We start from the raw sequence: 20911 nt of genomic DNA, 5'->3' as shown, positions 1-20911 counted from the left end.
CCAGGGTGTATTTGCATAGTTTATGTGAAAGAAAGCAAAAAAACAAGAAATTATTCCAACTGAAATGTTATGCATTAACAACTTTTATTGATAATCACGTAATAAAAGTCTTTTCAACACTGAGATATTCATGTTTGTTCTACAGGAAGGGTCGGGTGTCTAGGGTGGGACTTAACGTCAGTTCACCACAAAGACATGAGAGACGAGGGACAAACCAGAACGTTTCTGAGCTGTTTAACCTGATCTGCACGTCTTTGCATTTAGATACATAAAATTCAGACGCAACAAACCAGTTGCATGTGTTTTGTTGTATTTTTATTTGTTCAGTATTTGCATAACGGTTGACAATTTGTCTTTAAAGTTAACACACCTGCTGGACTGTTTTATGCAAACAATGAAGGCAAAACAGCAGATGGTGAAATTTGGAACCATTCAACAGCTTCAACGAACTAAATCCTTTATCTTTTGTTATGAACAGACGCCAAGGTGAATAAAAAAAACCCGCCCATAGTGGAGGCGTGGTCCTCTAAACTGATACGTCTGGTTTTTCCCCCACATGCATTCAAGCAGAAAGAGGTTGATGAACCAAGTTTTCCAGGACGGACAAATTTAAGGCTGTTAATTTTTTTATAATTAAAGGAAAGAAGAAGGAACAACAAAAACAATATTTGTAAAATTCCAGTAAGTTTCATTTTGTTCTCTAAACATCTTTTTTTTATTTGTATAATTTTTTTTATGAATGATTTGTTTGTTAATTCCAAAAAGTAATTAAACTGGGCTTTAGTTGGCATCAATAATCAATTTATTAGAGCTTTCTCTCAAAGATATTAATTTTTGTTTAGCCAGAATAAATGATCAAGCCTTTCTCTTCTGCACAGACTTCAGTAGTAAAGACGCAAGATGTTCTTATAAAGAAGATTATTACTCTGTCAGTATATTTATAACGCAACAATGTGTAAATGTATTATTTATGCATGTATTAATGTATTCTTTGTGAAATATTTAATCATTTCACCGTCTACTAGACAAGAAGGAAATAAATGATATATTTTGATGTGTTTGGTGCAGATATAAATTAAAGTTTGATTAAATACAGGTTGTATATCATGTGGATGGGTTAAATGCATTACTTTTGTTTTTTTCCTCTTAAAACTCAGACAAGCATCTGCTGCTGAAGACCAATGAGAACAAAAACATCCTGACTTTAAAGATGACCAGTTTATTTTATTCTTAACAACACACTATATCAGAAACAATATTTACCTTTAATGCTGGAAATCTCTTAAACTCTGCTCAGTTTTTCTTTAATCCTGTTGAGAAAACTATCATCAACTATAATCTCTGAATTAACGTTTATTTAAGCTCTGACATTTTCCCACCACAACCTGCACTTTTACTCTTATTCAGCTTTTCGTAACTATTTTACACAAGAATCAGAATGTATATTTATATTAATCTATTCCTGTGGAAACGTCTAATTGAGTTTTTCATGCTGGTTTAAAGATATTTTGTGTTTTGTTTTGGTGGCAGAGTTGTGAAATAAATAGAAACATGTAGTGAGATTTTAGTTCAACATCATCCCAGAAGAAGAAGAAGAAGTGGAAGCAGAGGAAGCAGATGTTGTAACGGTTAATTTCTGTTGCAATAACTTCTCTGTGCACCTCACATAAAAACAACTACAAAAACAGAAGAATATTTATAACCTGTAGTAAATATTGTTAAAATTACACCATGTTTCATTTAACCTTCATCACACTTTCACAAACAAACCAAAACTAAGCACATGTAAAATGTTCCACATTATGCTGACCTACATATGCAACCAGAAACCATAACCTGTAAAAATGTTAGTTCCTCTTGAAGCTGCAGTTAAACTGAGTTATTAAATAAGTATAAAAGTATTTCTGATCTCCTGCAGCATAACAAATGTCTGACCGGAGCAAGACAAGGAAATCTGCAACAAAGACCAGATCACCTGAAGGGCCCACAGTTTGGTAATTATAGTTTTGACACGAGTAGAAAAAATGTAACAAGTGTTAATAGCTTATGAAATGCAAGTTTCAGCAAAACATAATTATTCTGTATGTCATTGTGTTATAATATGGGTGTAGTGTGAAGTGCACAATTCAGAGCCTGAGGTCCAGACAAAAGTCAGGGAGCAAAAACAATCTTTAATACATCTGCAGACGGAGAGCAAAACAGTCATTAGTTTTCTTATTTTTCTTATCTTGTTCAGCTGATTTCTCATGTTTCTTTTTCTTTCTTCAGCTTTCTGAACCATCTGAAATCTATGTTGTGTTTTTTTTTTTTCATTCCTGTTTCCAGACTCTGAGTGTATTTGTGTGTGCTTGCATTATTTGTAAATGGTCAAGTGAGATTTTTCTTTTTCTTTTTTCTCAGCAGCTGTTGTTTCTGTAGCAGTAAATTACTATCAAAAAAGTCGGGTTCAAATAACCCATGAATAGAAAATCCAAATTTATGCCATTGTGACAAATACTGAACACATAATTCCCCATTCTCTAATTGTAATTCTGCAAACCTTCTACAATTTAAAACGCTTATTTGAAACGTTGACTTCAATCCTCAGTCTAATTTGATAGACCTACAACTCAGTCTAAATAAATAGACCTACAGAACTCAGTCTAAATTAATAGACCTACAGAACTCAGTCTAAATTAATAGACCTACAAACCTTAAGATGTTTTGCAGCCCCTCTCAGCTCTGTTTTTATCCTGTCGTGGCTGATCCAACCTGGTGGAGCACAGGAAGAGTCCTTTTTTCTCAGACAGACCTGCCAGCGGTTTGGAGGAAAACTAGTTTGAAGGTTTGGTGATCAGCCCTCTCCTGAGGTCCACCGACTTGGATGAACCAGCGAAGGTTCCCGGCCAATGCACCAAATTGTGTAGTGCACAATTCAGAGACTGAGATCCAGACAAAAGTCAGGGAGCAAAAACAATCTTTAATACATCTGCAGATGGAGAGCAAGAAATCCACTGCATTAGGCACAAATTAGGATCCGCTCTGAGGAACCCAGAGTTGCATAGTTACTTTATTCATCTCTCTTTACTACCGAGGCGGAGACTCAATCTTCAAAGACCAAACAAAAGAAACAAAGGAAAACATAAGGAACCTTGTATGTTCATTCACTGTAATGTCTATGGGAGGTGAAAACTAAACACTCCATCTCCATGCAGGGAAAAACAGCGAGTTCCCAAATAACTGTCTGGGGAAGTTCAGCAACCCTGGAAACTTACTTCAGTAGACACATCTTGGTTCATTAGTTTGTACACCGTTTGCAGCTGCACAGAAAAAACCTTGACTGTGATTCAAAAAACATTACATTTATATGACACATAAAGGAACATCATTTAATACGAATAAAACTTCTTCACAGTAGTTTAATTACAAGATCATAATTTAATTTTTTACAACCTGCTTACTTTGATGCCAGATCTTATCAGTTTCACTTATTTTATTTGCTTTAGGAACTAGACCAAAATGTGTTTTTGCAGTGTACTATCTCCTTTTTGTAAAGTGAATCTGCCTTGCAAATGTAGTCAAATATTCTTTCATAACAGTTGGCCTCCAACGTCTCAACATGAATGTGATAAACTATCAATAAATGCAAATCTTGAGAAACATTTTGTTTTTTTAGTTCCCAGAAGAGTGAAGATGAGCCAACAGGCCCCAGCGGCGTCTGTTAGAAGTGACAGGTCAAAGGGTCCACCAATTAACTTTAGAAAAGCCAGATCAAAACGGTATGTGCAATTTATGTTACTAATTAAGAAAATCCTGAATGTGCTCAGAAGAGCTTTTGTTTTCGCCAATGCAGCAAGAAAATGATAAAACTGTTTGGTTTCTAGTTTCAGTATTACTGTTTTCTTTTTGATTATGTCAACTTTGTTTCTAATTCAGTCCTTCCTCAGTGATCCTAGACTATTTATTTATTCCTTGTGACAGATTACAATGACATTAATTTTTCTAGTTCAAAGTTGTGGATATTTTCTCTTCATATTAATGTGCAATTATTATTTTCCCTTTGAAGAAACTGTTTGTTTTAATTTACAGTCTGAAATTCAGCAAGGAGCTGAGCAGCTGCTCAGTTTGTCAAAAGGTTGTGAAGGATTTGCTTTATCTTATTTGTGGACATCCATCATGTAAGAAGTGTTTGGATTTGAGCCTGACGGATTTACCGACAGACTCGCCCTGCTTAACGTGTGGAGAGACATGTAGGAAAAACACACTGAAAGACAGAGGTAAGCACAAAAGAATATTAAATTCAGTTTCAGTACAGCACCAAGGTACAACACAAGGAGATTTATTTTAATCAATTAGTGACAATAATCTTTATCAAGGGAAAAGAAACAAGTTAATGTGAACTTAGGGCTGGTTTTGGTTTGCAGCCAATTTCTTATTTACCCTCCAGCTGTGAACTCAAATTACAGTTAAAACACCTGCCTTTTTTTTCTCACTATGCGGGCAGAAGATCAAGTTTCTTTGACTTCATGATCTCATTCAAAGATAAGAAAACCGACAAATGTGACTTTTCTCACATTTTCTACAACATCTCATGAATCAGGTTTTAGGAGACTATTTACAATTTAAAAAAGAGCAAATAACTGAAACGTCTTAATTTACTCTGAGCATTTAGTGTATTTCAAACTTCTGATGATAATTCTTATTGAAGTGTCGTTATATTGTTATGTCTGAAACTGGTATCTATTTATGAAAAAACAGAATAAACAAGCATCCAAGAAAACACAATTGATGTAATTTAGTTTAACCTGTCATAGTTAGGCTGAGATAAACCATGCATTCATAAAACCTTTGTTAGAAAATGCATGTATTCACTATTTATTAGTACTTCTGATATGTTCTAATATTTTAAATTGACCAGTTAAAGTAACCAGTAAGACACGTGATATGTGTTGTATTTGATTTCAGGTAACAGCGTCTCTCTGGAAGCACAGATGAATCTTAAAAAAGCAATGAAAAATAAACTCACCTTGACGTCTGAAGGTAATGGTGACCATCACAGCTCCCTCAAAAGCATCTACACAACCCTGTTCATCACCACTGCAGATAATGATGGACGAAACGAAGAACATGAGTACAGACAGATCAAAAATGATCATCCAAACCAACCACTGAATGACTCTACAGTCAACCTGAATGAGCTCTTCAAGTCAGTGGCTGCCCAGGAGAAACCCAACAGGACAATCCTGACTAAAGGAGTTGCAGGAATTGGGAAATCCTTTGCTGTTCAGAAGTTCATTCTTGATTGGGCTGAAGACGAAACAAACCAGGATATTGACTTTGTTTTCAGTCTTGCTTTCCGAGAGCTGAATCTGAGTGTAGGAGAGAAAAGCCTCCATGAGCTGCTGACTGAGTTTCATCCGTCTCTCCAACCTCTAAAAGATTCCCAGGATTACGCCAAAACAAAGATCATAGTGATCCTTGATGGTCTGGATGAAAACAGACATCCACTGGACTTTCAGAACTCAGCCAAAGTAACTTCTCTTGATCATATAGCATCTGTAGGGGATCTTGTTGTAAACCTGATCCAGGGTGACCTCCTTCCTGAGGCAAACATCTGGATAACTTCCCGACCAGCAGCAGCCAGTCAGATCCCTGCAGAGTACATCGACATGGTGACAGAGATAAGGGGGTTCACTGATGCTCAGAAAGTGGAATATTTCAGAAAGAGATTCGGTGATGATTCCAGTCTCACTGACAGGATAACATCACATATTCGGCCCTCACAAAGCCTGGACATCATGTGCCAGATCCCAGTGTTCTGTTGGATTTCTGCTGTCTTATTCCAGGAAGTCTTCAGCAGAAATGAAGAGACCGAAATCCCCCAGACTCTAACAGAGTTAATGGCACATTTTGTCTTTGCTCAGACAAAACGTAGAAGCAGAAAGTATGACATGAACCCTGAGAAAAACCGGGAGAAGCTCCTGAAGACTCACAGAGAATTTCTTCTGAAACTTGGGAAACTCGCGTTTGTCCAGCTTCTAGAAAACCAACTCATCTTCTATGAGAAGACCTGAAAGGTTGTGGCATTGGTATAGCAGAAGCAACAATCTTCTCTGGTTTATGTAACACTGTTCTCCGAGAAGAGGAAGTCTCCTCCCAGAAAAAAGTTTTCTTCTTTGTGCATCTGACTCTTCAGGAGTTCTTTGCAGCTCTGCACGTCTATGAATGCTTGAAAACTAATGAAACCAAAGAACTTGGGAAGTTCCTTTGTGTGGAAGACAAAGACATTCCTTTACTTGATCTTCTAAAGATGACAGTCAACAAAGTGCTTGAGAAGAAGAATGGTCAATTAGACTTTTTCTTGCGATTCCTGCTTGGCCTGATGGTTGAACCCAATCAGAGAATCCTTCAGGGTCTGTTGACTCCTCTTGACGAAGGGGATGAGATGGACAAGAAAATCTTAACTTACTTGAGATCACTTCGAAGAAAACCATCTCTCCAGACAGCTGTATCACCATCTTCCAGTCCATGACTGAGATGAGAGATCACAAAGTCAAAGATGAGATTCAGCAATTTCTCAAACTGTCTGATCATTCGAAAAAGGAACTGTCTCCTTTGCACTGCTCTGCTTTGGCCTACATGCTGCAGGCCTCCAAGAATGATCTGGATTTACTGGATCTGAAGAGCTACAACACATCAGATGATGGTAGAAGAAGGTTGATACCGGCTGTTAGGAGCAGCAAAAGAGTTGTGTGAGTACGCTTTGCAATCCTTTTCAGTTTCTTTGTTTACGACAGGATGCCCAAGTCCAATCTTCAAGAGCTACTATTCTCCAGCATTTGGATACATCCCTTACCCAACAATCTCCATCAAAAGGTTCAATTCCATCATCAGCATTAAGTCATTGAGCTCTACAGAGGCTTGGTAATGGATTCATTTGATGGATAGTAGCCCTTGAGGACTGGATCAAGTTTTGACGTACTTACCAATTTCTCATTTCCGTTATTGGTGTCTGTAGGCTTTTTACATTTTTTATTTGTTCACTAAAGTCAGATAAATCTTTATTGTCTTGTGATGCATTTACTTAGGCTTGCAAATTGCAAAGTTCCAAAGAACTGGATGGTTCCTCTGGCCAATGCCCTCAAGTTTTTCTACTCAGCTCTGAGGGATCTTGACCTGAGCAACAATGACCTGAAAGATTCAGGAGTGGAGGTGCTTTGTGGAGGACTGTCGAGTAATTCCTGCAAACTGGAAATACTAAGGTAACAACACATGAAATACCATGAACAGCATGGTTCATGAGAGAACAGGCTCCAGTCTGAGCTAAAAAAACATCCACTGACAAGAGATATTTCATACCCAGAAGCTATAGTTTGACTTGGGAACAATGTATGGAAATCAGTTATGAAAATTATTTGATTTGCATGGGTCTGCCATATCTAGCATGAGCATCAAGATCATCCATTTGACCATTCTATCACTCAATCTTCATGTTTATTCCTGTTTTCTACTCTTTTCCTAGGATGTCTGGCTGTTTGGTCACAGAGACGGGTTGTGATCATCTGGTCTCAGCTCTTCAGTCCAACCCGTCACATCTGATGGAGCTGGACCTGAGCTACAACCATCCAGGAGACTCTGCTGGCAAAAACTCTCTAAGCTGAGGGATGATCCACAATACAAGCTCAGAAAGCTGAAGTAACTAAACTGTCTGTAGGAAAACTGAACTAAAACCCTAAACTGGGTGTCAATAAACTTAATTTGGTGTACCTTTTGCCTCTACAGCCTCGACGATGGAGGGACTCACAGATTGAAGCCTGGCTTTAGGAAATGTACGTCACATGTACATCAATGCATTATTTGTCTCATGATGGCTGAATTTGTGTTTAAATGATTTATTCTTTTCTCTAGATGCCTGTGAACTCACTTTCAGTCGTGATGCAGAACGCCAGAAGCTGGTTCTGTCTGAAGGAAACAGAAAGGTGAGCTGGATGGAGGATGATCCACAAAACTCAGGTCACCACCAGGTGGTGCTGTGCAGTCAGGGCCTGACAAGACGCCACTACTGGGAGGTGGAGGTCTCTGGATCTTTGAGCATCGGGTCATACAGGAGGAGGCCCGAAAGAAAGACACAATGAGTGATTTCAGAATGGGGCACAATAAGGATTCTTGGTGTTTGGTTTGTTCGGATGACGGTTTTCATGTTTTGCACCATGATGACAGAGTAAACGTGTCTTCCCTGGGAAGACGCACCAGTCGGTTGGGGGTGTATCTGGACCGGCCTGCTGGTTCTCTGTCTTTCTACAGAGTTTCCTCTGACAGTTTGATCCATCTTCACACTTTCACAGTGGCTTTTAGTGATCCTCTGTATTCTGCAGTTGAACTTAAAGCCCAATCATCTGCTGTATTTTGTATTTTATAACTTAACTGGGTCCTGCTTACATGTATAGAGTGCTGTAAAAATTAATGTCTCCCTATGGATTCATTTGGTTGAACCCAATCAGAGATTCCTTCAAAGTCTGACTCCCCTTGATGACTGGGAAGATACAGACAAGAAAGTCTTAACTTACCTGAGATCACTTAGAACAAAAAACCATCTCTTCAGACCGTGACTGAAATGAGAAATCACAAAGTCAAAGATGAGATTCAGGAATTTCTCAAACTGTCAGAAATGGAACTTGTTCCTTTGCACTGCTCTGTTGACAAAATATCAATGTCACATTTATTTATAGAGCACTTTAAAAAAGATGTAAACCTGATGTACAAGAACAACAACACAAATTGATAAAAACAGAGTATCAAAACACTACTTCAAATAAATGCTGGAGAATAAAAATGAGTTTTGAAGATCAATTTGAAATGATCAAGGCTGTTGGCAGATCTAATCAGGAAAGGTAAATTATTCCATAGAACAGGAGCAGCAACAGAAAAGCCAGATCTCATTTCCTCTGAAGTCGGGTCCGAGGAACTATGTCTGTTCATAAATCTTTTTTAGATTCTCTTTTCTACTTTGCAAAATGGTGAGATGATAAAGAAAGTACGAGCTGTACTTAAAACAAAATGCCTGAGTGATCATTAGCAAAAGGTTATTGATGCCATAAGAAACAATGTATTTATTACTCCATGAGTAGAAAGTGAAGTTAAAGCAGTTAAATTACTTTTAGTTAAACTACTTTAACTACTTTGACTTTAGTTTGCCAGTGTTGTGGATCATATCTGAAGGAGAGCATTTGTACAGTTGATTTGGACATTGGTATGTTTTTTTGTTTGGAAGGGGCAATACTTTATTTATAGCAATATTTAGATTATAAGATTATATATTACATTTATAAAAACATATTTATCAAAGATTTTTCGGTTTTCGAAAAGTATATGAAAATTTAAAAATGTTTTCTACTTTGCTTGTTTAAATCAAATCAAATTTTATTTGTATAGCACATTTCATCAACAAGGCATTTCAAAGTGCTTTATTACATTGCAGAACATGCAAAGCACACAGCTACTGTGTCATTCAATGAAGTGTCTGTATTATGATTCATTCATTGCTGCTAAAATGTGGTGTGCATTATTCAAACATATAAGCTGTCACTGAAAACTTTATACAACAATCAGGGAATAAAATACTAATATATTTAAAACTGTGACTTGTGATTGCATTTTATTTAATATTTTCTTACTTTAGATCTACTGTGTAGAGCACAAATGTTCGCAACAAAGTGTAAGACACAGGAAATAGAACGAGGTAAATAATTTACCATTTATTTATCGTACTGTAATCATCTTGATCAAAGATAAAATGAGTACATACAAAAAAAACAACAACTTTTAAAAGTTGATTTTATCTATTACTTAAACTGAGTAATACAAACCAATATGTCCATATGTCAGGATCACTGTGATATCTGTCTAAGGGCCATGAGTTATATACATCCTTCTCTGGTCAAAATGAAATTCAAGAACAGGTGAGGGACAGTTCAGAAAGTGTGGAGTGTTACGTCTCCACACCTTCAAAGATATAACATTCAGAGAGCCTCTCTATCTTGCTGTCAAACTGTTTCCTCACTCTTCTGCTTTGTTTTGAGCTCAGAAAACAATGGGGAGATTTTGTATATATATATGTGCAGTAAATTAAGGCTGTTATAATCCATAATAAAATACGGATTTTACGTTGTTTCATGCCATTTTTGGTAGAAAGAAGAGAATAAAAATGGAAATTACTAAGCTTGTTTCAATTTATCGTGTGATTAGTTAATTTATTATTTACTGTGACAGGCCTATGTAAAGCAGAACATGGTTCATAATTAAGATGAGGTCTAATTATCAGGTGTTTGAAATAGCTCCTAATGGGACGGATCATTTATTGATTAAAATGAATAAATGGGAGATTTAACAGTAAACCATCTATATCCTTGCAATTTTATACAAGATTTTTATTTGTATTAATTATTTTTTATGCTATTCTTTATACTTCATAAATGTACAATTATTAAATGTAGTTTCTCTAATATCTGCTGCTTCATGACATTAACATCTTCCCTAGACCTTACAACAAAAAAATCTATAAAAATCAAACTAAAAGTAAATAAGCAGATGTAGGCAACAAAAATATAAACTGGTTCTTCCTTTGGCTTATCTGAACTCTATAACTATGTAATAAAGTGCTAATTAATTAGTGTTTGATAGCTTAAAAATATGTTTTCTGTACATGAAAACTGCTCCATTTGCAGAATGTCTTCTATAAGCTACATGTTTTGAAATCTCTGTAGTTGATTTTGGACTCATTGGTATCTGTTGTATTGTCTGTTGCTGTGTGAGGTCTGACTATGGAGCCCACAGAGGGCACAGCATGTTTTATTGTCCCTCACAATAATAAAGTGTTCACTATGCAGCACATGCGGCACTGTGAAAACTTATCCTGCTACAATATAATATCTTAAGATACAAATGTACAAAAACTAATGTGCTAAAACTCCAGAGGGAAACATGAACTTTCCATGTCTGCTCTAAAACAATAACATGAGAAAAAATTTCTGTAAGAAGGAAAGAAAGAAAAGAGAGACAGCCAAACTATTTGGAATATCTTGTATTATTTTCACAGGTTAATGGCTCCAACTGCTAACAGCTTTGGATGTTCAAACATGAACATCCAGTTAATAGATGTTTTTTTTTTTTTAACTATTTTTTCTCTGAAGAGTTTTTACGGCACTAGTGCCTTGTATTTTTGACAATAGGCAGACAGGAAAGACAGTGAGGAGAGGGGGAAGATATGCAGCAAAGGTCGCCGGGACCGGGAGTCGAACCCACAATGTCCGCGTCGAGGACTGAGGCCTCCAAACGGTGCTGTGGCCTCCTGCGCCATCACAGCATGCACCCATTTTAAATGTAATGTCTCCCTATAGATTCATTTGTTCTTATTATTTTTGTCACACTTAATGCCCCAACATACTCGGGTGTACTTCACTCCCTGGCGGTCCGTGAATGTTCGAGAAGGACTCGATACGTATTTGAAGCGGATGCCTGTCGGACATGTTTGAATGAAGATCAGTTTTCATGATGGCGTGTTCAGTACCTCACAGTAATCTGATCGACGGGAAACAAAGCTGACATTGACATCATGCGACACTGAGATGATAAGAGTCATGAGGATGTGCAGCATGACTGTGACTCTCTGTCCCACACAGAGTCTGTTAAAGTTTTCCTGATGGTGAAGAAACAGAGCTGGGCGTCCAATTGACTCATCAAACTTGCTAGTATTCATTAGGACAATAGGAAATAAAGAAATTTCTCACAAGAGTACTTTAGGCAATCATTTTGATCATCATCAAGATGTATTTTGGGAAATTGTGAAATGGCTTTTTATAAACTCTAGTTTTGGAGAAGTACGTCTTTGTTATTATCAAATCAAGTTCTCTTACTTTAATTGAGGCGAATGGGCCTCAATAGGCTTTAGATGTAACTTTGAGTTCTTTCATAAACTGCTGGATGCAGTTCTAGATGTTTGGTTTGTGTTGTGAACAGATGATATTCAAGTGATTTATTTACACCAGGCAATAATCAGGCCTCTGTGTGGTTTGTGAAACTAAGTCAAAAAACTTTGGCTAATCAAGTTAATTTTATGCTCTAATATGGGGATAACAGCGAGGAGAGTTGTAACTTTTTCTTTTAGTAAACATTGTTTCTTCAAGTTTTTACTTTTGCAGTTAAAGCCTCATACAAAACATCCTACACTCTTCTGCATGTCTGTTAAATTATAACAAAGTTTACAATTTCTTCCTAAGGATTACATTAGTGCTTTGTTTTTGTTATTAGCATTTTTATTGTCAGTGGCAGAAATCTGCTCCAGCTGAATGGGAAGTGTGTATTTTTTAAAACTTTGTTCTCATGTGACTTGGTGTTTTAGCTCAGATTCCAGTGTCATTACAAACCAGATGGTGGTTTTTGTTCAGCATTTCACCAAATAACTTTTTCTCTTCAAAGTTTTTTCTTGAAAGAAAAGATAGATGAAGAAAAAATCTGTATCACCTCATTCATTTTCTACTTTGACTGTTGTATGAGTTATAAAACATTTGTGAAGATTTGTAGTGATTGTTACCTTAAAGTCAGTTATTTTTAAAGTGTCATCTGGTTCAAAATGTTTCATCCGAAGATTCAAATTGTTCCATTAAAGCTCTGCTTGGTGCTCCGTTTGTGTGAATTCATGTTTTTGTTTTGTTTTTATAACAATGTATAAACTTTTGTTTTTTGTGTTTGAGATTAAACAATTTTTAAAAATGATAAAATTGTGTGTTTTATTATTATAATTTATTTTAACAAACGTTCCTGATCTGGTCATTTCTCTTCTGACTTAACACTTGATTCTTTGCAAAAACGAGCAAATCCAGCTAATTTTTGCAAATAATTTCTACCAGCAGGGGGCAGCACTGAGTTATCAGGGTTTTATTGAAATTAACTGGACTAAGCAAGGAATATAATCACAATTAATATAACTAAGGCATTATATAAAATCTTTAGAAATATCACATTGAATGATGGGACTTTCAGGCTTTCTGCTTTCAGATGAATTGTCAAAATTACTTAACAACTTAGAGATTTAAACTAAGATGCTCTAGTCAAATACATGAAAATGACACATATGTTTTCAGTCAATAAAATTACATCTGGTTAGAAAAATGCAGATATGAAATTAATAAAGAAAAATAAGTGAGCCAAATCCCTTCTGTTTGTTTATATTTGTATATACAAATCATGAATGTGGGCGATTATAGTGAATTTATTTATTAAGGTAACACATTTTTTGACTTGTCAGCTATACAAATCATGAAAGTTTCGCTTTTTAAATTTTACTTCCTTATTTTGAGATTAGTGCTCCTCTGGAAGATTGATGTGTTACCTTATAATTACAACAAAAATGTAAAGTGATATTGATCCCAGGAAGATTAATTTACTTGCTAATCTGTTACTCGTCTTGACATGTTTTACTCAGTTTGCACCAAATCTAAAGACAAATCTCTCCTAACACTGCCATTAAACCTGTTTCCTGGTTTATTTTTTAAATTAAAGGCTGTTTTCTCTTTGCTTGTGTGTCAGAGCATCATTGTTTGTGAACCTGGTTATTAATGGTTCAGTGGTTTCTGGGTGTGTCCTTTCTTTCTGCCTCGGATCCCAGCTGTCAACCCCATCCCATCAGGGTGGGGTCTCGGCCTTCATCCAGGATAATAACAAAGAAAAAAGTCCCGGAAAAGACAAAAAGAAGCAGGTGTGATCCAGACACAGGATAATGATCCAAACACCAGGTGTTCTGGTCTGTTTGAAAGGAATGAATGTAAAAAATGCTCTTATACTTTTGTTTGCATAAATAATGGCATAATGGAATCAGGTTTAAATGATTTTTGAAACTGTTAAAGATAAAGTTTATATTTTAAAACCTCAGCTGTAAAAAAAAAGGCTGCACTTTGCTTATATAACTTCTATTTTAACCACAGCAACAAATCTTGTGAACAAGTAACAGATTTTCTCCTGACTTCATAACAGCAACAGAAAGTATCACACCTTCAGTTTAACCCTGTAATTTAATATAAGACATATTTATAGCTCTCTGTTGGCTTTTACTTCTGCTTTAGTTGTAATCAATACGTAGTTGATCAGTAAATCATGTTGGGTTGCCAGTAGTTATAAATCAACTCTCATGTTTCAAACAGATAAAAATTAAGATTTTTTTTAATTAGTTAAAAAAATTAATGTCAGAAAGGAGGAAAAAAGAGGATTTTAAAAGCAATATCTGCATCAAATTCTAAAAAAAATTCATTTACAACATAATTAAGACAATGTAAACTGATGAATAGAGTTTACAGTTTATTTATTCTAATAATGAAATTAAAATAATCAATGAATAAATATTGATTTCTAAAATACTAAACTGAATAGAAAAATATATAAAGAGGGGAAAGAGCCTTTTTGAAATACTACTCCTGATAATAAAAATAAATAAATAATAAATATACCAAAATGATAAAGCTAAATAAATAAAAGACTTTAACTAAAGTATTAAATAAAGTAAACAAATCAATGTATATTTTTCCTTCCACTGGTATAATGCATTAATAACTAGAAAACTTATAATTTAGCCCAATTTAAATTATAATTGACTTAATATTCTTGACTTAGTATTCAGATAAATTAATTTATTAATTTAACTGAATACTTTATTATGGCTTTAACCAGTTTTCACCAGCAGAGGGCGCTATTATACCAAAATGCTGCTGTTCCACCTTCTTTTGTCTTGTGGTTAAACTTGTTTACACTAAGAATAGCTTTTTTTCATTTTTTAAAGAGGAACGAAAATAAAAAAAGTGAATATTATGTAACATGTATAAATAAATGAAGTAAACTTTAAGTTTATTAAACAAATGTAATAATATATATTGAACTGTTTACAGTGTAAAGTGGTTTTTACTCAATACCTCCATTTAAAGTGATTATTAATTAAGAGAAGAAGCAGACAAAGGAGAGAGAGGCGAGAGACGGTAGAGAGACAGACAATGGGAGAGAGAGAGAGAGAGAGACAGAGAGAGAGAGGGAGAGAGAGAGAGAGAGAGAGAGAGAGAGGGAGAGAGAGAGAGAGAGAAAGAGAGAGAGAGAGAAGGGGAGAAGGAGGAGGGACGTTTGTTCACGTTCCGCCGCGGAGAGGACGGGGAGGGCGGGGTGGATCCAGCCGGTGTCTCCTCTCTGCTGCAGCGGCCATGCTGCTGTCTGCCGCCTCGCTCCGCGCATCCCGCTCTTCCGCAGGTGAAAGCGGCCGCCGCTGCATCTCCTAGTCCCGGGTTGAGCCACAGGCTCGGCGCCGCTAGGCTCGGCCGCTGCGGTTCGCCCCAACTGGATCCGCCGGAACGGTCCGGAACGCGGCGGCGGTGAGAAGGGGGAGGAAGAGGAGAAAGGCTCCTTAGCAACAAACCGGTTTCACGGCATTATTGGTAGGTACCTCCCTCTGTCTGCCTGTCAGGGTCTGTCAGCAGCTTAGCAGCAGCAGCAGCGGCGGATTGATGGATAAAGTCAATGAGATGGAGAGAGAGAGACAAACTGTACTCAGGTTTTATAATCATCCCAACATTTTGTTCTTCATTTAAATGGATTTTCCCTACAGGATGTCCTCGCAAAACGTGGACAAACCAACCCATTTGACCTAAATGTTCTTTTTTTTTAAAAAACAAAAAGATTAAATATCATGTTGTGGTGATATTTAGCATCCTCCAGTGAAACCCAACATGATTGGGTGAATCTGTCTTGTTAGTTCAAACCATCTGATTGTCTTTTTTTTGTATGTCTTTTCAGGGATGGATGGGACACTGAGGATTGAACTTTGACCTGTGCCAAAAAACCCAAAATGTACTGGATCAGAGTGATAATGGTTTATTGATTAGGGTTTACAGCAGGACTGGTTTCGCTTGGTTTGTTCGAAAGCCAGACAGCAGAGGTTATGGTTGGGTCAGTGAGACTGCAGTGAATCAGCCTCAGGGATTGAATATAGGAGGTCTAAGATGATTGGCAAGTCTTCTTAGTGTTCATCCAGAACTCTGAGGTTCTTGATTGGCTAAATTCTTAGCTTGGCATTTTTAAGGTCCACTGTACCGTAGAGGACCACTGGATTTACACCATATCCCAATCTGAAGACATATTCCTGAACTACACTGGACCAGAATTGGTGACACTAGATCATAACTAGATTTACAATCCTAATACTTTGAGGACCAAAGGTGACTGGTTTGAAGGGGAATAGTTGTCCTCTTGAACTGGGTTCGGACCACTTGACTAAGAATTGACTCGTTTTGTGTATTGGAATATGAATCTTAAATCAGATGAACTCTGAGTGCAACTGTAACCTCATCCGCCATGTCTCTCAGTAAGACCCTTGAGTTGGAGCATTTCGATGAACGGAACAAGGTCCGCCGGGGACGCTCCACCCGACCCAAACGGGATGACTCCACCGGCAGCGGTGGGGGTTCCGGCCCCAGTTCCAGGGGCAGCAGCCTGGTTCCCAGTCCTGCCCACAGCACCAACTGCAGCTACTACAGGACCCGCACCCTGCAGGCCCTCACCTCAGAGAAGCGGGCCAAGAAGGTCCGGTTCTACCGCAATGGGGATCGGTACTTTAAGGGCCTGGTGTACGCTGTTTCTAGTGACCGGTTCCGGTCGTACGACGCGCTGCTGATGGAGCTTACTCGATCATTAGCAGACAACCTTCATCTGCCACAAGGAGTTCGTACGATCTACACCATAGATGGCAGCAAGAAGATTACCAGTATGGACGAACTGGTGGAAGGTAAGACTCCTTTATTTCAGGATTGGGTTTCTGATACATCAGCTAAGGCCAAGTAGGGTAAGCTGAAGGTATTCATCTGGATTTTTGCTTAGTGTGAACGATACTTAGGATGATGATGACAGTATTGGCTCATTTCAAAACCTCACAATGTTTCCATCATTGTGACGTTATAATATGACCCCTACACTTTTACAAATGTAGGGATCGTATTATAAGTCTGGACAATATGGCTGAAGAACATTTCAATCTTGATATCAGGGTTTTATATCAGTAAAATAGATGATTATTAATTTTTTTTTACTGCCAAACTGGTTATGTGTCCATCACGGTTTGTTCCAGTTTCCTCTCAAGCGCCGTTGTTTTTTATTTTTATGCAGTTTTGAGGCGCGGTGACAAAACCTGAAACCAGTGTTGCGCAAGTTATTTAACAGGTAGTTGCTAGGTAACCAAAGAGTGAGTGGGTTGCTAGGTAACCAAAGAGTGAGTGGGTTGCTAGGTAACCAAAGAGTGAAAGCCTTTTCTCTGCCTACATCCCCCAGAATGCTGTGCGGTTCTGGTTCAGTGAAATTATTGAACGTTGTGTCGGACGTATTATCTATTGATATTGATCACATGCCTATCGAGATGGCAGACACATAGTACATTGTGCAGAAGTAAAACTGGTTTTACTTACCAGTTTTTAGCTCCAACAAGAATATAGAGATTATAAATTAGTCTTACATCATTTAAATGTTTTAAAATAACTCTTATTCCAAATGTAACGTATCATAACCACTAAATTTGATAATATCACCCAGCAGATTTCTTAGTAAGTGCAGCCTTGGGCAACATGGTGCAACATGTGTTATTGATGGCTGGGAGCAACATCTCTGGTGCTCTGACTGATGAACTGAGACGTCAGTCTGAGTAACAGAGTCTGGCTGGACCTGCAGCTTTTCAACAGCCTCAGTGAAAACTTACCAATATAAATGGTAAAGTTAGAGTCCTTTGTTTGCACCAGTATAAGAACAGAGCTTTCAAAGATTTTTAAAAATGTTTTTTCAAACAGACTTTGTAAGAACCAAACCAAAAGTTAAGCTCCAGATTTCAGTCAGTTCTGTTTGTGTGCTGAACATCCGCAGGGAATCTTAAAGATGGCAGGAATGTTGATTGTTAGCATTTTTGTGTGATTTAAATCACTGAACTGGATAATTTTTAATTGCATTTACTAATATTTTTAACTTACTGATATTTGATGATGCTCTCATGGAGCAAACAGTTAAGAAAATAGTAAAACTAACATTTCAGTGATTGAAATTTATCAGGCTAAATAAATGTAAATCTAAATTCTTACCATAATAAAATCTTTCACAATAAATGAATGATACGATAAATGGCCACTCCTGCTACGTTGTTCAAAAAGAAATGTGCAACTGGTCGTGTAAAGTACAAGATATTTGTGATTAAAACAGTAACATAATGGAAAGCAGCTGGATTTAACTCTTATTTAGTTTGTTAAGGTCTGACTAATCGTAAGAGGAAGGATCTGTGATAACGCGACTTTGTGCACCGAGGATATACTAAATGTATGGAAAGAAGCTCTAGTTCAGAAACAACTTTTATAATGAGCTTTATCTCTTAAAAAACAACAAAAATCAGACTCTAATACAAACTATGAGAATAACCAATGTACTTTTAGATTTTACAGTACTTTGAGAATCTAAACAATCGGTACTTCTGAAGGTTAAATCTTTTTAAATAATGACCTGAGATCTTGAACTATTTTCTTCATTATTATAATTTATTGCAAACAGCTGAAACATGTCAAACATTTTCTCCTTTGTGGCCAAATAACTATCCATAATATCGATTGATAACATCAAGCCTTCATTCTGTCATCCTGCTCTTTACCTGCGTTTGTTATGCAAACACTTGAATTATTATCTCTGTGTACATCAAGGGAGGAAGAAGTATTTCCTAATCAATACAGAAAGTCTCAAGGGAGCTCAGACACTAATATTCAGACCTCAACTCGGCTGGCTTAAATTTCCACATTGAATTCAAAATATTTTAGAAACTTCTTTGTCAAAACTGAAATATAAACAAAATGTTGAAACTGTAAAGACGATAAAAAGCCTCCATACCCAGATATAAATAATATATCTGGGTAATTTTACCAATGTCTCCAATGTCAGCAGCAGCAGCAGCAGCTTAGTATCAGCAGTTTATCATCAATATTGATGCTGGACTGGTTGTAAGCTCTTCTAATGAACATTAGTGGGCAGGAAGCCGTTCAGCCGGAGATGCTCTAAAAGACAGAGGCATCACTCTGAGCACTTAACACACAGAATGGACTGTGACGGATTTAATCCGAGTGTCCAAAGTGGGAAATGCATCATTTACAACTTCTGTCTGGAAACACATGAAGGCATTCTGTTGATTAATTGGCTGCTTTCCACCCAGCATGTTTCTGGTGGAGTTAATCAGTGAAAAGCTCTAAGAAGCAGCATTACTGAGAAGAAAAAGGGAAAATGGCAGCAAAAGTTAAGGGTGTTTTCACACCTGAAAGTCCAGTAGATTCGGTTTGATTTGATTTGTTACATTTTCAGCTGCTGTGGTTCACACTGTGTCAATCGAACCAAACATTTGGAAAACCCGTTCCCCTCCTCGCCTGTGGAGGCGCTGCAACAAGAAATGACACGAAAACTACTGAAGACCTTTTTCATGAAATGAAAACTAAAACGCAGTGGCGTCAGACTTTAGCGATTGTAGGATTTCTGTTTTGTCAAAAACAGTGACCCATTTCTTCTGTTAGTGCCAAGCTGCCTCGTCTGCTTTGGTTTACCCAGCATGCCCTGCACTGCAGGCTCCTTCTGCTCTTTGAGCGCTCTCTGGTTTGCTTAAATATTTCACTTTTCTATACATGTGCACCAGAGTTCACTTTAACCAAACTGACACAGAGGCTTTTAGATTTACCAGACTTCACATTTTTGGTCCAAACGAATCAAACTTTCTAGGCTAACGAACTAAAGTTTGATTAAAACGGATTAACAGGGTTGGTGTGAACGCAGCCTGAATGTTTGGGCTCCCATCCAGTGTTTTTGTAAAGCCAGAATGAAACCGGGGTGTTCTGGTGGCCCGGCTGAATCGGCCCGGAGTGTTTTTGCGTTTAGTCACTGAGGTATTTGTATAACAACCCAGAGCGACTCTGTCCAGCTCATTTGAATCGCAGAGTGAAAGTCGGCACATGGAGAGACAAGGTCACTGAACAAAGCCTGGAGAGACGGAGGCAGAGGAGGGAAGGTGCGTCTGTGACGTCTGGAGGCAGAAATATGACGGATAAAGAGATGCAGCGATGATGAGGAGGCAGATAAACCTGTATTAGTCTTTTGTGTTGGTTATTGTTAAACGTCCTTTATGGTAACTGTTGACTTTGGTTGAGGGAAAGACAAGTTTTATGTTCCTAAAGGGACATTTTTGCTGTTGGTCCTGCTAAATTAAATATTTCCCCCCAGCCGCTGTTGGTCTCTATATCCATCATTTCTCCCTACAAACTCAAAAAGTCTTTAAATCTCTGATGTAGTTTGCAGTTTTTCCTCATCTGTCGTCATTCAGACATTTTTATTGTTTGCACAGTTTTATTGTCACTTTTTCTTTTTAAATAGCTGCACATTTTAAATGCACATTTGGTCACTTTTATAAATAATTTCACTCAGTTGCACATTTCTTTGGATCGGAGTATTTTGTTTTAATAACTGCAGATTATGTCAGGTTGTAATTTAGCTGTTTCTGTTCAGTGTGATATTCTTCATATTTAATATTTTTGTGTTTGTGTAGATCTATCTTGCTCTGTTAATGTCCCACCAAGGGACAAAGAATGGATTTCTATTTAATTCTGGTAGATTTTAAACTATAAAATCTACATGACATTATTGAAAAAGTTTTTTAAAAACTCAGGAATATCTACTACAGGGAAATGTTTTCTATTTTCTGGTTTCAGAATGAAAGAAAAAACAAAATGGTTTTAAAAAGAATAAATGTATTTTCTTGAATGTATTTTGAAAACAAACAAGAAGACAGTTTGTAATGTAAGAAAAATATATAAGTTTCACACATTCTTATAGATTATAGATTGTTATA

At 37.0% G+C, this 20911-nt stretch overlaps 1 protein-coding gene and 1 pseudogene across 1 annotated transcript in view; both read left to right on the top strand.

Annotated features, from left to right (window-relative positions):
* The first annotated feature begins 533 nt into the window (after positions 1-533).
* LOC129351274 (protein NLRC3-like) lies at positions 534-10183 on the top strand (annotated as a pseudogene).
* A 4987-nt stretch (positions 10184-15170) lies between these two features.
* The window catches only part of LOC129351275 (serine/threonine-protein kinase DCLK2-like), a 20707-nt gene continuing 14966 nt past the window's right edge, over positions 15171-20911 (top strand). The window contains exons 1-2 of the mRNA XM_055020169.1: positions 15171-15446; positions 15805-16792. Of these exons, the coding sequence (XP_054876144.1) occupies positions 16363-16792 (430 nt within the window). The 5' untranslated portion in view covers positions 15171-15446; positions 15805-16362. The remainder of the gene's footprint in view (positions 15447-15804; positions 16793-20911) is intronic.

Source organism: Poeciliopsis prolifica, unplaced genomic scaffold (assembly GCF_027474105.1).
Source record: "Poeciliopsis prolifica strain line A6 unplaced genomic scaffold, Auburn_PproV2 SCAFFOLD066, whole genome shotgun sequence".
In the NCBI taxonomy this organism is placed as follows: Eukaryota; Metazoa; Chordata; class Actinopteri; order Cyprinodontiformes; family Poeciliidae; genus Poeciliopsis; species Poeciliopsis prolifica.
This window is presented reverse-complemented; position numbering and strand designations above follow the sequence as displayed.